Source organism: Thalassophryne amazonica, chromosome 12, assembly GCF_902500255.1.
Source record: "Thalassophryne amazonica chromosome 12, fThaAma1.1, whole genome shotgun sequence".
Lineage (NCBI taxonomy): Eukaryota > Metazoa > Chordata > Actinopteri > Batrachoidiformes > Batrachoididae > Thalassophryne > Thalassophryne amazonica.
This window is the reverse complement of record NC_047114.1, coordinates 16098499-16115152: the sequence shown is the minus strand read 5'-3', so window position 1 is coordinate 16115152 and position 16654 is coordinate 16098499. Positions and strand designations below refer to the sequence as shown.

The following is a 16654-nucleotide window of genomic DNA, read 5'->3' as shown; positions in this document are numbered from 1 at the left end:
TTGATCTTGCTGACGTCTTTAGCAAAGATCTGGTACTCACTCTTCCCCCACACCACCCGTACGATTGTGCCATTGATTTGATCCCGGGTGCTGAGTACCCGTCCAGCAGGTTGTACAATATCTCACGTCCTGAGCGCGAATCAGTGGAGACCTACATCCGGGACTCTTTAGCTGCCGGGTTGATCCGGAACTCCACCTCCCCGATGGGTGCAGGTTTCTTTTTTGTGGGCAAGAAGGACGGCGGACTCCGTCCATGCATTGACTACAGAGGGCTGAACGAAATCACGGTTTGCAATCGATACCCGCTGCCTCTGTTAGATTCAGTGTTCACGCCCTTGCATGGAGCCCAAATTTTCACCAAGTTGGATCTTGGGAATGCGTATCACCTGGTTCGGATCCGGAAGTGAGACGAGTGGAAGACGGCATTTAACACCCCGTTAGGTCACTTTGAGTACCTGGTCATGCCGTTCGGTCTCACCAATGCACCTGCGACGTTCCAAGCCTTGGTTAATGACATCTTGCGGGACTTCCTGCATCGGTTTGTCTTCGTATACCTGGACGATATCCTCATCTTCTCCCTGGATCCTGAGACTCATGTGCGACATGTACGTCAGGTCCTTCAGCGGTTGATGCAAAAACCGGTTGTTTGTGAAGGGCGAGAAGTGCGAGTTCCACCGTACTTCTTTGTCTTTCCTGGGGTTCATAATCTCCTCCAACTCCATCGCCCCTGATCCAGCCAAGGTTGCGGCGGTGAGAGATTGGCCCAAACCGAGGAGCCGTAGTAAACTGCAGCAGTTCCTCGGCTTCGCAAATTTCTACCGAAGGTTCATCAAGAGTTACAGCCAGGTAGTTAGCCCCCTGACGGCCCTTACCTCCACTAAAGTCCCCTTCACCTGGTCGGATTGGTGCGACGCCGCGTTTAGGGAGTTGAAACGCCGGTTCTCATGCAGCCTGATCCCAATCGCCAGTTTATCGTTGAAGTGGATGCCTCTGACTCAGGGATAGGAGCCGTGCTGTCCCAGAGTAGGGAGTCCGATAAGATCCTCCACCCTTGTGCCTATTTTTCCCGCAGGTTGACCCCGGCAGAGCGGAACTATGACGTGGGAACTCCTAGCGGTGAAAGAGGCTCTTGAGGAGTGGAGACACCTGTTGGAGAGAGCTGCGGTACCATTTACGGTTTTCACGGACCATCGGAACCTGGAGTACATCCGGACCGCCAGGCGTCTGAACCCCAGGCAAGCCTGCTGGTCACTGTTCTTCGGGCATTTTGACTTCCAGATCACCTACCGCCCCGGGACCAAGAACCAGTGATCTGACACCCTGTCCCGGGTCCATGAAGAGAAGAGAAGAGAAGTCAAAACCGAGCTATCAGATCCATCGGATCCCATCATCCCCGAGTCCACTATCGTGGCCACCCTCACCTGGGACGTGGAGAAGACCGTCCGGGAGGCCCTGGCATGGAAGCCGGACCCGGGGACAAGCCAGAAGAACAGACTTCACGTCCCGCCAGATGCCAGAGCTGCAGTCCTGGACTTCTGTCACGGTTCCAAGCTCTCCTGTCATCCAGGGGTGCGAAGAACCGTGGCAGTGGTCTGGCAGCGCTTCTGGTGGGCATCCATGGAAGCCGACGTCCGGGAATATGTCCAGGCCTGTACCACCTGCGCCAGGGGCAAGGCAGACCATCAAAAAACACAAGGATTCCTCCATTCGTTGCCTGTGCCTCATCACCCCTGGTCCCACACTGGCCTGGACTTCATCACGGGCCTCCCGCCGTCCCAGGGCATGACCACCATCCTCCCGACAGTGGACCGGTTCTCCAAGGCGGCTCACTTCGTGGCCCTCCCGAAGCTCCCAAAGGCCCAGGAGACCGCAGACCTCCTGGTACACTATGTCGTACGTCTGCATGGGATTCCATCCGACATCGTCTCAGACCGTGGTCCCCAGTTCTCCTTGCAAGTCTGGAGGAGTTTCTGTAGGGAACTGGGTGTTGTGGGCTGGGGTGTTTGGCTGGCTTGGTTTTTGTTTTCTGTTTCTCCCACCAGGTGGTATGCATTCAGGACTGAGTGGCTGAGCATTAGGACCTCACCCTGAACACCTGAGGCTTGTTTTCACGTGCAGGTCATCAGGACTCACAGCTGTGGTGTATTTTGTCTTGATCAGAGATTGCTGCATTTAAACCTTGAATGCACAGTGTGTGATTGCCAGAGACTCGACCTTGTGAGCAGACGTGTGAGATCGACGTGAGGAGAACAATCTCACCATCACGGATGCAGAGACCGCTCCAGGTTTGACGCCACAGTCTGTGAAGGAGGATTGGGTGAGGTCTCACGCTCTTCAGCACACTTCCTGAGGTAATTTGGTTTTGGTGACTTTTATGAAGTAATGACAGTGGATTTGGTGTCCCTCACACCTTGTGTTAGTGAGCTGTCACGTTATGCTAATTGTCTAATCAGCTTCTGCAGTGGAGTTGTTCCGTGCCTGCAGGGTAAGAAGCTGATGTATAGATTTAAGCCAGGAAGTGTTTGCTGATTGCGTGCACCTTTGAGTTGTGTCTCTCTGTGTGGAGTTGGACTCACCTCATGTTTTCTTTCTTCACAGACTTGGTTTGTCGCGGCCACCTGGGGGGTGTCGGTGGGGTCCCTGGGTCCGAACTGCTGTGGCTCTGGACCGTTTGCGCTGTTGAGAGCGCGCCGTGTTTCCACCTCACCAGACCGCGGACTTTTTAGTTGTTTAGCACTGCACACACTGTTATGTTTATTAAATTCTGTTATCCTTTGAACCGTGCTCTGCTTATTTTATGCTGGGTCCTTTCAAATGCTGGGTCGGTGCTCCGACCGCGTCCGAAACATAACACTGGGGGCCACCGTAAGCCTCTCGTCCGGGTACCATCCCCAGACAAATGGACAGGCAGAGCGGGCAAACCAGGATTTGGAGCAGGCCCTCCGCTGCGTGACCTCCGCGCACCCGACGGCCTGGAGCAACCATCTGGCCTGGATCGAGTACGCTCACAACAGCCAAGTTTCATCTGCCACCGGCCTCTCCCCATTTGAAGTATGTTTGGGATACCAGCCCCCATTGTTTCCGCTTGTGGAGGGAGAGGTCGGGGTGCCCTTGGTCCAGGCCCATCTGAGGAGGTGCCGTCGGGTGTGGCGCATTGCCCGCTGTGCCCTACTCAAAGCCCGGACGAGGGCCAAGGCCCATGCAGACCGCCGGCGTTCCCCGGCCCCTGCATACCAGCCCGGGCAGGAGGTTTGGCTGTCAACAAAGGACATCCCATTACAAGTGGAATCCCAGAAACTGAAAGACCGTTACATTGGCCCATTCTCAATCCTCAAGGTCCTCAGCCCGGCCGCAGTGAAGCTGAAGCTGCCAGCTTCACTGCAGATTCACCCAGTCTTCCATGTCTCCCGCATCAAGCCGTACCACACCTCTTCCCTCTGCACCCCCGGACCGGTGCCGCCTCCTGTCCGGATCATCGATGGGGAGCCTGCTTGGACTGTGCGCAGGCTCCTGGACGTCCGTCGACAGGGCCAGGGATTCCAGTATCTGGTGGACTGGGAGGGTTATGGACCCGAAGAACGCTCCTGGGCGAAGAGGAGCTTCATCCTGGACCCGGCCCTCCTGGCCGATTTCTACCGCAGACATCCGGACAAACCTGGTCGGGTGCCAGGAGGCGCCCGTTGAGGGGGGGGTCCTGTTGTGTGGGCCGCTGAAGAGAAGGTACTGCTGGCCCATCACCAGAGGGCGCCCTGCCTGAAGTGCGGGCTTCGGGCACGAGAGGGAGCTGCCACCTCCCAGGAGCAGCCAGGAGTGACAGCTGTCACACATCAATCATCAATCACCACATCCCATAAAAGCTGGGCAGCAACTCCACCTTCCTGCCGAGAAATCGTCTACCCGTCAGGTAAACTGCTCAGCCTGCAAAAACATTACAGTAGTAACGTAACGTCTTTACTTCTGTGTGTGTAATCCCTAACTTTGCAGACGAACCTTTTGTACGCTAAAGAGTAGTCGTTGTGTTTGGGGAGTTGGCGTACTCCGCTCCTCGGTTGTGGACTGCTAGTGTGACATCAGGATCTGCATTTATTTCGGGAGTATTGTGATTAAGAGGTGGAGGTGTTTCCCACCCTTCTACTGACTGTTTGCTGGGTGTTCACGCACCCACCATCACCTGTCTGTTCTTCCTGCCAGCAGTACCAGATCTGACAGTCGGAGGCAGTGGCCACCTGGGGACTCAGCGCTTGGTGGCTCCGGTGTGCTCCAGATCCGCTGGCAGTGGAAAGCGTGTGGGATCCGGCTCTTCTCTGGACAGGCGTCTTCTATCCTCGAGCCTGCCCACACGTCACCTTGTATTATTGACTGCAATTCTAAATTGTGTTCGTCTGTTTTTCTGTTGTGCACATTCACAACATTAAATTGTTATATTTTGGCTTATTCCATTGTCCGTTCATTTACGCCCCCTGTTGTGGGTCCATGTCCCTACACTTTCCCAACACTGTGACTCTTAAACAGAATAAACATGGATGGATAAAATCGTAAATGAGCTGCATTTACTGAACACATTCACGCTCAATGCATTTTAAGGCAATGCCTCACAGTCACCCATATACACACACACACACACACACGTCAGCGTGGTACAATGTGAGGCACTCAAATGCACATCAATTTAGGGATTAAGGACCAAGCCCAAGGGTCTGACAGGGATTTTTACCAAGGATCTTTTAGACTTAAAGCAACCGCTCTAAACCGCCCTCCCCCAGCCAATAAAAAAGATGGTGACATTGCTATAATTAACAATATTATTTGTGAGTTTTTCTTTGCAATATTCTGACTTCTTTTATGGTAAGAGGTTACAGCAGAGGTGGGATGAAGTCACCATCAAGTCACTCTCAAGTCATCAAGTCTCAAGTCAGCTTACAAACCGGGGGCAGAGTTAGCCTATTTTTAGGGGTGCTCAAGCACCCCTAAATATATTTTAAGCACCCCTAAAACCCCTAAAAATATATATATCAGGGTTCTAGCTAGCGCAAACTTGTGTTACGGCCCGTTACGCTATAATTTTGGACCCTTACGATTTTAAATACAGGGTCTGTAATCAACCGTTTCTGCAGCGCGACTCCACTTTGAAGCATGAATCAAAGCAATGCTTTGCAATCAAAGCAATGCTTAGATTCAATGGCTCATGGCTCTTTGATTCGCTGTGCTTCAGAAGTGGTAAGTCTGCTTCTTAACCCCTCTGAAAGCCATTAAAATATCATGAGTCACTTTTGTGTGGATTAAAGTCACTAACTGGGACTCTTGTCTTGCACTCGAGAAACGAGAATCATCCTCCGTTCCGTTGTCCCAGCTTTAAACCCTGCGCGGCTCTCTACCGAGACAGAGTCCGCTCGGATTTAATAACTTCAAAACGAATCGCCGCTTTAAATAAAATTACACCTTTTACAAACGTTGCAATACAGACAATAAACTACAGTCGACTAAAACGTTTTTTCTTCCCAAAATGAGACGTCCTGCATTCTTTATAAACGTGGCCTGCAGCACATCTGCAGCAAGAGCTCAGCTCATAGGTATGGAAACACATTCATGCCAATAATAATGTCTGAAAGGAAATGCTTTTGACAAAAACTAACAGATTTTATTTCTGTTTATGTCCAGAGATCAAGGATCCACCATGTAGAGTTTATTATGTCCAGAGTTTAAGGATCCAGTAACCAATTTCATATTTATTTACTTGAAGACTCAATAAAATGTTGTTCAATTTCAACTTAATCAGCTTATAAAGCGCCAAATTACAACAAAAGCCGTCTCAGGGTGCCTCACACAGAACAGTTCAACATAAAAAATTAAAATAAATAAATAAAAATAAAAAAATTCAAATACCTAATTAAAAACAGAAATAAAAGAATAAAACATAACAAAACAAAAACTACTCATAAGAAAGAGAATAAAAATAGGTTTTAAGTCTTGACTTAAAAATGTGCACGGACTCCGACTGCCTCACTGAGGGCCGTACTGGCTAACCCAGAATGAGACTGCCCACTCAACAAACTTCCCCAGCCTTCTGGACATGATGAAGGGACGTGGGCTGAATGGCCAATTTTTACATTGAATTTTCAAAAGCTTCCCCCCTTCCACACCATCAACCCCCCCCCCCCCCCCCCCCCCGGTCGCTTCGCTCCCTCGACATTACCACTACACTAAAATTTTATCCTAGCTAGAACCCTGTATATATATATGCTTCTATACTACTATTTTTTAAACAACCTATTTCAAGCATTATGCCAAAATATGTATTAGAAGAACACAGTAATCTGATCATCTCCCCTTCTTGGGCAAATGGTTCAATCCACGAAGCGCGCCTACATTCATCTCTCTGCTCTGGCCTGTGTTTGTGTTGTGTGGTGCTGCTGCGGGTGGCGCTCATTTAGCAGAGGTGCTGTCCTGTGAGCGCTGGTGGTAACCTCGCCCAGCCATGCTGTCAAGTGATTGCCAGGTGACTGTCACATTTGCGAGGTGTTTATTCACAGTTTATGTCTCTGAATGTGAAGAGCAAGTGCAACTTTCTGAAAAGTGCTTATTTTACTCACCTAGCTACCTATCGCTAAACACAGTATATTGCTCTACAAATTAGTGCGCGCTGTGCGTGGTCAAATGTAAGACTGATTCAGTGTTGTCTTTTTTTCAACTAAATCCTGTAATTTCCTGCTTTTAAATTCAGATAAAACTGAAGTTATTGTACTTGGCCCCACAAATCTTAGAAACATGGTGTCTAACCAGATCCTTACTCTGGATGGCATTACCCTGACCTCTAGTAATACTGTGAGAAATCTTGGAGTCATTTTTGATCAGGATATGTCATTCAATGCGCATATTAAACAAATATGTAGGACTGTTTTGCATTTGCGCAATATCGCTAAAATTAGAAAGGTCTTGTCTCAGAGTGATGCTGAAAAGCTAATTCATGCATTTATTTCTTCTAAGCTGGACTATTGTAATTCATTATTATCAGGTTGTCCTAAAAGTTCCCTAAAAAGCCTTCAGTTAATTATAAATGCTGCAGCTAGAGTACTAACGGGGACTAGAAGGAGAGAGCATATCTCACCCATATTGGCCTCTTTTCATTGGCTTCCTGTTAATTCTAGAATAGAATTTAAAATTCTTCTTCTTACTTATAAGGTTTTGAATAATCAGGTCCCATCTTATCTTAGGGACCTCATAGTACCATATCACCCCAATAGAGCGCTTCGCTCTCAGACTGCAGGCTTACTTGTAGTTCCTAGGGTTTGTAAGAGTAGAATGGGAGGCAGAGCCTTCAGCTTTCAGGCTCCTCTCCTGTGGAACCAGCTCCCAATTCAGATCAGGGAGACAGACACCCTCTCTACTTTTAAGATTAGGCTTAAACTTTCCTTTTTGAAAAAGCTTATAGTTAGGGCTGGATCAGGTGACCCTGAACCATCCCTTAGTTATGCTGCTATAGACTTAGACTGCTGGGGGGTTCCCATGATGCACTGAGTGTTTCTTTTTATTCACCTCTTTTTGCTCTGTATGCACCACTCTGCTTTTAATCATTGGTGATTGATCTCTGCTCTCTTCCACAGCATCTTTTTCCTGATTCTCTCCCCTCAGCCCCAACCAGTCCCAGCAGAAGACTGCTCCTCCCTGAGCCTGGTTCTGCTGGAGGTTTCTTTCTTTTCCTTCCCACTGTCGCCAAGTGCTTGCTCATAGGGGCTCGTTTTGACCGTTGGGGTTTTTCTGTAATTATTGTATGGCTTTTGCCTTACAATATAAAGCGCACTGGGGCAACTGTTTGTTGTGATTTGGCGCTATATAAATAAAATTTATTTGATTTGATTTCATTTGTCAGCTACTAAATCAATCAATCAATCAATCAACCTTTTTTTATATAGCGCCAAATCACAACAAACAGTTGCCCCAAGGCGCTTTATATTGTAAGGCAAGGCCACACAATAATTACGAAAAACCCCAACGGTCAAAACGACCCCCTGTGAGCAAGAACCTGGCCACAGTGGGAAGGAAAAACTCCCTTTTAACAGGAAGAAACCTCCAGCAGAACCAGGCTCAGGGAGGGGCAGTCCTCTGCTGAGACTGGCTGGGGCCGAGGGAAAGAACCAGGAAAAAGACATGCTGTGGAAGGGGGCAGAGATCGATCACTAATGATTAAATGCGGAGTGATGCATACAGAGCAAAAAGAGAAAGAAACAGTGCATCATGGGAACCCCCCCACAGTTACGTCTAAAGCAGCATAACCAAGGGATGGTCCAGGGTCACCTGATCCAGCCCTAACTATAAGCCTTAGCGAAAAGGAAAGTTTTAAGCCTAATCTTAAAAGTAGAGAGGGTATCTGTCTCCCTGATCTGAATTGGGAGCTGGTTCCACAGGAGAGGAGCCTGAAAGCTGAAGGCTCTGCCTCCCATTCTACTCTTACAAACCCTAGGAACTACAAGTAAGCCTGCAGTCTGAGAGCGAAGCGCTCTAATGGGGTAATATGGTACTACGAGGTCCCTAAGATAAGATGGGACCTGATTATTCAAAACCTTATAAGTAAGAAGAAGAATTTTAAATTCTATTCTAGAATTAACAGGAAGCCAATGAAGAGAGGCCAATATGGGTGAGATATGCTCTCTCCTGCTAGTCCCCGTCAGTACTCTAGCTGCAGCATTTATAATCAACTGAAGGCTTTTTAGGGAACTTTTAGGACAACCTGATAATAATGAATTACAATAGTCCAGCCTAGAGGAAATAAATGCATGAATTAGTTTTTCAGCATCACTCTGAGACAAGACCTTTCTGATTTTAGAGATATTGCGTAAATGCAAAAAGGCAGTCCTACATATTTGTTTAATATGCGCTTTGAATGACATATCCTGATCAAAAATGACTCCAAGATTTCTCACAGTATTACTGGAGGTCAGGGAAATGCCATCCAGAGTAAAGATCTGGTTAGAGACCATGCTTCTAAGATTTGTGGGGCCAAGTACAATAACTTCAGTTTTATCTGAGTTTAAAAGCAGGAAATTAGAGGTCATCCATGTCTTTATGTCTGTAAGACAATCCTGCAGTTTAGCTAATTGGTGTGTGTCCTACTAAATGGTGCTGGCCCTTCAAAGTGTGTAGCTTCCATGAACAAATCACTCTCCTACATCAAATATCATGTACACAGATCTGACCTTAAATGCTTAGTTCAATTCAATTCATTTTTTTTTTTTATATAGCGCCAAATCACAACAAACAGTTGCCCCAAGGCGCTTTATATTGTAAGGCAAGGCCATACAATAATTATGTAAAACGACCCCCTGTGAGCAAGCACTTGGCTACAGTGGGAAGGAAAAACTCCCTTTTAACAGGAAGAAACCTCCAGCAGAACCAGGCTCAGGGAGGGGCAGTCTTCTGCTGGGACTGGTTGGGGCTGAGGGAGAGAACCAGGAAAAAGACATGCTGTGGAGGGGAGCAGAGATCGATCACTAATGATTAAATGCAGAGTGGTGCATACAGAGCAAAAAGAGAAAGAAACAGTGCATCATGGGAACCCCCAGCAGTCTAAGTCTATAGCAGCATAACTAAGGGATGGTTCAGGGTCACCTGATCCAGCCCTAACTATAAGCTTTAACAAAAAGGAAAGTTTTAAGCCTAATCTTAAAAGTAGAGAGGGTGTCTGTCTCCCTGATCTGAATTGGGAGCTGGTTCCACAGGAGAGGAGCCTGAAAGCTGAAGGCTCTGCCTCCCATTCTACTCTTACAAACCCTAGGAACTACAAGTAAGCCTGCAGTCTGAGAGCGAAGCGCTCTATTGGGGTGATATGGTACTACGAGGTCCCTAAGATAAGATGGGACCTGATTATTCAAACCTTATAAGTAAGAAGAATAATTTTAAATTCTATTCTAGAATTAACAGGAAGCCAATGAAGAGAGGCCAATATGGGTGAGATATGCTCTCTCCTTCTAGTCCCCGTCAGTACTCTAGCTGCAGCATTTTGAATTAACTGAAGGCTTTTAGGGAACTTTTAGGACAACCTGATAATAATGAATTACAATAGTCCAGTCTGAAATGCTTAGTTAAGGTCCTTAACTAAGTATTTCAGAATTAAGACGGTAAACTTTACCACAAAGTTTAATGCACAGCATGATAATAAGTGAATAATTTAAATTCCTGCTAAAAAGGCATAAATCATAAAACTCATTTTGTATTTTTATTTGTTGGCAGTAAGTGGCAAACCAAGCCTGCAGTGCAGTGATGGATATCAGAGCATTTTTTTCAAAAGCAAAAAAAAGCTTCAGGTGAGGTTTGTGCACTCTATAGACCTTATGTGATAGTAGATATGGACATTGAGAATAGCAAAGGATGGAAAGTGAAGCTAAGGGTAACTTGAATATGTGTATCAGACTGTGGAGGTGTCTTACTTGTGTTACTGGTGTTTTGGTATGAATTCTGACTTTTAGGTCACACATTTTTATTTTTATTACTTTTAATGACTTCATTAGATCTTGCCTGTCCTTTCTATCCTTTGTTGTTAATTCAATAAATAATTCATATTCATATATTTCTTATCCTGAACCCATTTATGTGCAGTATACATCTGTGTTCTCCATCCAGCCTCATAGTGGAGTGCTGCTGTCACTGTGCTAAACCAGGTCCTCCTGCACACGGCACTAAAACCTCACTGATCATAACAACTGCAACTACTGTATTTTTATGACTTACGATGTGGATGTGCGTGCTGCCAGAAAAACCGAGACATCAGTCAGATTGTATAATAAATAAATGAATAGCCAAAACTAAAACACAATCTAAGTAATGCCTAAAACTGTCTAAATGTAATTGAAAAGTGATACCAGGGTGAGTGTTCTGTACTAAGTACTATGACTTAATAATCTGTTAAGATGAAATCAAAAAATCTTCAATAACTATAGGCTCATAAGACTAATATAAAAACAAGGATAATATACTGTACTCAGCCTCTGAATATTTCAGACCTGCTCCTAAGTTGCAATTACTATTTGCCCTCACCACATTAGGAGATTAAATTATTTGTTACATAAACTTCACCAGAATGCAGGAATTTTATGTATGGGCTGTTATCCAGTGCTAATATGCGTTTTTGTTTTGTTTTTTATCATTCTGACAGTGAATGCAGCTTTTACTTGTACAAGCAATGTTTTCACTCTGAAATCATGGGAAATTGTATTTCTGGACAACTAGATTTTAAACATTTTAAAAATGTGCTAAGCACCCCTAAAACTGGAATTCTAAAATCGCCTCTGTTGCAAACAACTGGTGGTTATTATGACTTGAGACTTGACTTGGGACTTGCTGACTGATGACTTGAGACTGACTTGATGGTGACTTTGTCCCACCTCTGGTTCACAGTAAATATGAATATTGGTATTTTAAATAATTATTGTGGTTTGTCACAGCCCAGTCATGTTTTTTTTTTGTGCTCCCGTAACGAAATGAGTTAAATTTTTGTGACAGGGTTTTTTTTTTTATAACTCACTATTACTAATCCTACTCCTACCCCTGACCCTAACCTTAACCATAACCTAATCTTACTCTTTCCCCCCACCCTAACCATAACCACCCCTGACCCCCCCCCCGCTTCACTTTTAAGTTCGTGCAGCCATCACGGAATGAATGGCGCTTTTCGTCACAATAACACGAACCAATAGATTAATGTATATTTCGTGCTGCTGAATCACGACTTGCCGTGAAACCAGGTTGTTTGTCCATACCTAACAAACAAGATGTATTTTTGTGTTCTGAAAATTTTTTTTATGAAAAAGATTTTCAAATTAAATGCAGCTCCAACCACTGTTCAGCCACAGCCACATATTTTTACCTACATAAGATGGCGACCGCCTGGCCAGCCAATGGCGTGGCCTGATTCAGCAGGTCCACTGACACGAGAGGAAAAGAACACATCTGAACGACACAAACACTATGTGATAAAGCTGTATGATCCTAGCACGTGTGTGTGTGTGTGTTTGGTGCTGTGTGAATTCAACAAGGTTTAAAAAGGAGTTTTAAAACAATCACAAGCGGTGTGTACGGATCATACAGTGTAGTTGTGTAGAAAAATGGTTCTGATCAGGAGTGTTTACTGTTGTCTTGGTGTTTTGGAAATGGAAGGAATAAAGTTGGATTGGCGATCTGGATCTGTGATTTGGAATGTTAATCTGGATCTGTGATCTGGATCTGTTTCAGTGATCTTTCTAATTTGGTTGTGACGTTCAGAAACGGTAATTCAGAAGTGAAGCCGGCTTTGGGCTTTGGGGACCTGACCAGAACCGGACTTTGTCTGTGGTGTCACTTTGCGTGAAGACTTGTGACACGTAGGATTGGCCGTGTGTGACGTCATAGAGTCCTCGGAGGGGGAAGCTACAGCCCGTCCGTCACCGCGCTGCAGGAACCCCCGCTGCTTCATCCGCCCACCGCACACACACGCACACGCACGCACGGCCGGCCTCCGTACCTCCATATCTGGCCCATCTGCAGGACGTGGACCAGGGACTGGCCGAACCAGACGCAGAAGGAGCGCGCGGCGGAGCGCGTGCCGCTGCTGCCGGTGCCGTTCTTGCTGCCGGTGGACGCCTGCCTCTGCGGGGCCGTCACGTCGCCGTGTGACGCCGAGCCGCTCAGAAGCTTGTTGCCGTCCATGTGGGAGCAGTCGGCGGCCGCGTGCGGCCCCTCGTCCGCGCCGAAGTCGTGCACGAACCATCTGAAGCTGAAGAGCTGCACCGAGAACGAACCGAGCACCACGAAGAACAGCGTCAGGCCGAACCACCAGTAGTCCCGGCGGAGGTAATAATCCACCGACAGCCACACGTCGGTGCCCACGTCGGCCACGTACACGGCCACGGCGGCCACGACCCACAGACAGTCCCACAGCGAGTAGCGCTGCTCGCGGCCCGCCGCCGAGCGCGCGCCGCCACCGCAGCACCGCGACTCTCCGTTAGCCAAGTCCGCGTCCCCGGTACCGGAGGAGTCCGGCTGGCCCGGGTGGAGGCCCTGCACCGATCCGGAATGTTCCGAGTTCTGCAGGGGGGTGAAGGCAACGTCGCTCTTCTTCATTTTCAGCACCCCGTCCGACTTAGCGGCCATCATCACCGGACTAATGTGGACCCGCGGCTCGATTCCTCCTCCCTCCTCTTCCTCCCTCCGCCGACAGCCTTCTGCGCGTCCCCCCTCCTCCTCCTCCTCCTCCTCGTGCTGCTCCTGCTCCTCTTTGGGCGGGGCTAGTTCCTCCGTAGGTCCGCCTGCTCATAATATAAAATCAAAACAGCAAAGAAAGCACACGCCGTGCACGCGTCGATGCGTTCGTCCATGTGTCCGTGCGTGAGGTTCTGTTCGGTTGATGACGTCAGCTGAGGCAGAGATGAAGATGGAGCCGGAGGTTGTCTGCAGCCATCTGCCTCCTCCACACACCAAAAACCATGACATCATCCTTTCGTTACAGTTACTCCTGATCAAAGTAATCCTCCTCCCACAAAAACTATGACATCATCCTTCAGTTATAGTTACTCCTGATCAAAGTAATCCTCCTCCCACAAAAACTATGACATCATCCTTCAGTTATAGTTACTCCTGATCAAAGTAATCCTCCTCCTACCGCAAAAACTAAGACATCATCCTTCAGTAATAATTACTCCTGATCAAAGTAGTCCTCCTCCTGCTAAAAACTAAGATATCATCTTTCAGTTATAGTTACTCCTGATCAAAGTAATCCTCCTCCCGCAAAAACTAAGACATCATCCTTCAGTAATAATTACTCCTGATCAAAGTAATCCTCCTCCTCCTAAAAACTAAGACATCATCTTTCAGTTATAGTTACTCCTGATCAAAGTAATCCTTCTCCTGCAAAAAACTAAGACATCATCCTTCAGTTATAGTTACTCCTGATCAAAGTAATCCTTCTCCCGCAAAAACTAAGACATCATCCTTCAGTTATAGTTACTCCTGATCAAAGTAATCCTCCTCCCGCAAAAACTAAGACATCATCCTTCAGTTATAGTTACTCCTGATCAAAGTAATCCTCCTCCCGCAAAAACTAAGACATCATCCTTCAGTAATAATTACTCCTGATCAAAGTAGTCCTCCTCCTGCTAAAAACTAAGACATCATCTTTCAGTTATAGTTACTCCTGATCAAAGTAATCCTTCTCCTGCAAAAAACTAAGACATCATCCTTCAGTTATAGTTACTCCTGATCAAAGTAATCCTTCTCCCGCAAAAACTAAGACATCATCCTTCAGTTATAGTTACTCCTGATCAAAGTAATCCTCCTCCCGCAAAAACTAAGACATCATCCTCCAGTTATAGTTACTCCTGATCAAAGTAATCCTCCTCCCGCAAAAACTAAGACATCATCCTTCAGTAATAATTACTCCTGATCAAAGTAGTCCTCCTCCTGCTAAAAACTAAGACATCATCTTTCAGTTATAGTTACTCCTGATCAAAGTAATCCTCCTCCCGCAAAAACTAAGACATCATCCTTCAGTTATAGTTACTCCTGATCAAAGTAATCCTCCTCCTGCAAAAAACTAAGACATCATCCTTCAGTTATAGTTACTCCTGATCAAAGTAATCCTCCTCCCGCAAAAACTAAGACATCGTCCTTCAGTTATAGTTACTCCTGATCAAAGTAATCCTCCTCCCGCAAAAACTAAGACATCGTCCTTCAGTTATAGTTACTCCTGATCAAAGTAATCCTCCTCCCGCAAAAACTAAGACATCGTCCTTCAGTTATAGTTACTCCTGATCAAAGTAATCCTCCTCCTGCAAAAAATTAAGACATCGTCCTTCAGTTATAGTTACTCCTGATCAAAGTAATCCTCCTCCCGCAAAAACTAAGACATCATCCTTTAGGTATAGTTACTCCTGATCAAAGTAATCCTCCTCCCGCAAAAACTAAGACATTATCCTTCAGTTATAGTTACTCCTGATCAAAGTAATCCTTCTCCTGCAAAAAACTAAGACATCATCCTTTAGGTATAGTTACTCCTGATCAAAGTAATCCTCCTCCCGCAAAAACTAAGACATCGTCCTTCAGTTATAGTTACTCCTGATCAAAGTAATCCTCCTCCCGCAAAAACTAAGACATCGTCCTTCAGTTATAGTTACTCCTGATCAAAGTAATCCTCCTCCTGCAAAAAATTAAGACATCGTCCTTCAGTTATAGTTACTCCTGATCAAAGTAATCCTCCTCCCGCAAAAACTAAGACATCATCCTTTAGGTATAGTTACTCCTGATCAAAGTAATCCTCCTCCCGCAAAAACTAAGACATTATCCTTCAGTTATAGTTACTCCTGATCAAAGTAATCCTTCTCCTGCAAAAAACTAAGACATCATCCTTCAGTTATAGTTACTCCTGATCAAAGTAATCCTCCTCCTGCAAAAAACTAAGACATCATCCTTCAGTTATAGTTACTCCTGATCAAAGTAATCCTTCTCCTGCAAAAAACTAAGACATCATCCTTCAGTTATAGTTACTCCTGATCAAAGTAATCCTTCTCCCGCAAAAAACTAAGACATCATCCTTCAGTTATAGTTACTCCTGATCAAAGTAATCCTCCTCCCGCAAAAACTAAGACATAATCCTTCAGTTATAGTTACTCCTGATCAAAGTAATCCTCCTCCTGCAAAAAACTAAGACATCATCCTTCAGTTATAGTTACTCCTGATCAAAGTAATCCTCCTCCCACAAAAACTAAGACATCGTCCTTCAGTTATAGTTACTCCTGATCAAAGTAATCCTCCTCCTGCAAAAACTAAGACATCGTCCTTCAGTTATAGTTACTCCTGATCAAAGTAATCCTCCTCCTGCAAAAAATTAAGACATTGTCCTTTAGTTATAGTTACTCCTGATCAAAGTAATCCTCCTCCCGCAAAAACTAAGACATCATCCTTCAGTAATAATTACTCCTGATCAAAGTAGTCCTCCTCCTGCTAAAAACTAAGACATCATCTTTCAGTTATAGTTACTCCTGATCAAAGTAATCCTTCTCCTGCAAAAAACTAAGACATCATCCTTCAGTTATAGTTACTCCTGATCAAAGTAATCCTTCTCCCGCAAAAAACTAAGACATCATCCTTCAGTTATAGTTACTCCTGATCAAAGTAATCCTCCTCCCGCAAAAACTAAGACATCATCCTTCAGTTATAGTTACTCCTGATCAAAGTAATCCTCCTCCCGCAAAAACTAAGACATAATCCTTCAGTTATAGTTACTCCTGATCAAAGTAATCCTCCTCCTGCAAAAAACTAAGGCATCATCCTTCAGTTATAGTTACTCCTGATCAAAGTAATCCTCCTCCTGCAAAAAACTAAGGCATCATCCTTCAGTTATAGTTACTCCTGATCAAAGTAATCCTCCTCCTGCAAAAAACTAAGACATCATCCTTCAGTTATAGTTACTCCTGATCAAAGTAATCCTCCTCCCGCAAAACTAAGACATCGTCCTTTAGTTATAGTTACTCCTGATCAAAGTAATCCTCCTCCCGCAAAAACTAAGACATCGTCCTTCAGTTATAGTTACTCCTGATCAAAGTAATCCTCCTCCCGCAAAAACTAAGACATCGTCCTTCAGTTATAGTTACTCCTGATCAAAGTAATCCTCCTCCTGCAAAAAATTAAGACA

At 45.6% G+C, this 16654-nt stretch overlaps 1 protein-coding gene across 1 annotated transcript in view; it reads right to left on the bottom strand.

Moving 5' to 3' along the window:
- Positions 1-13169, bottom strand: part of xkr4 (XK related 4) — a 43114-nt gene extending 29945 nt beyond the window's left edge. The window contains exon 1 of the mRNA XM_034182407.1: positions 12491-13169. Coding sequence (XP_034038298.1) covers positions 12491-13122 — 632 coding nt within the window. The 5' untranslated portion in view covers positions 13123-13169. The remainder of the gene's footprint in view (positions 1-12490) is intronic.
- Positions 13170-16654: the final 3485 nt, after the last annotated feature.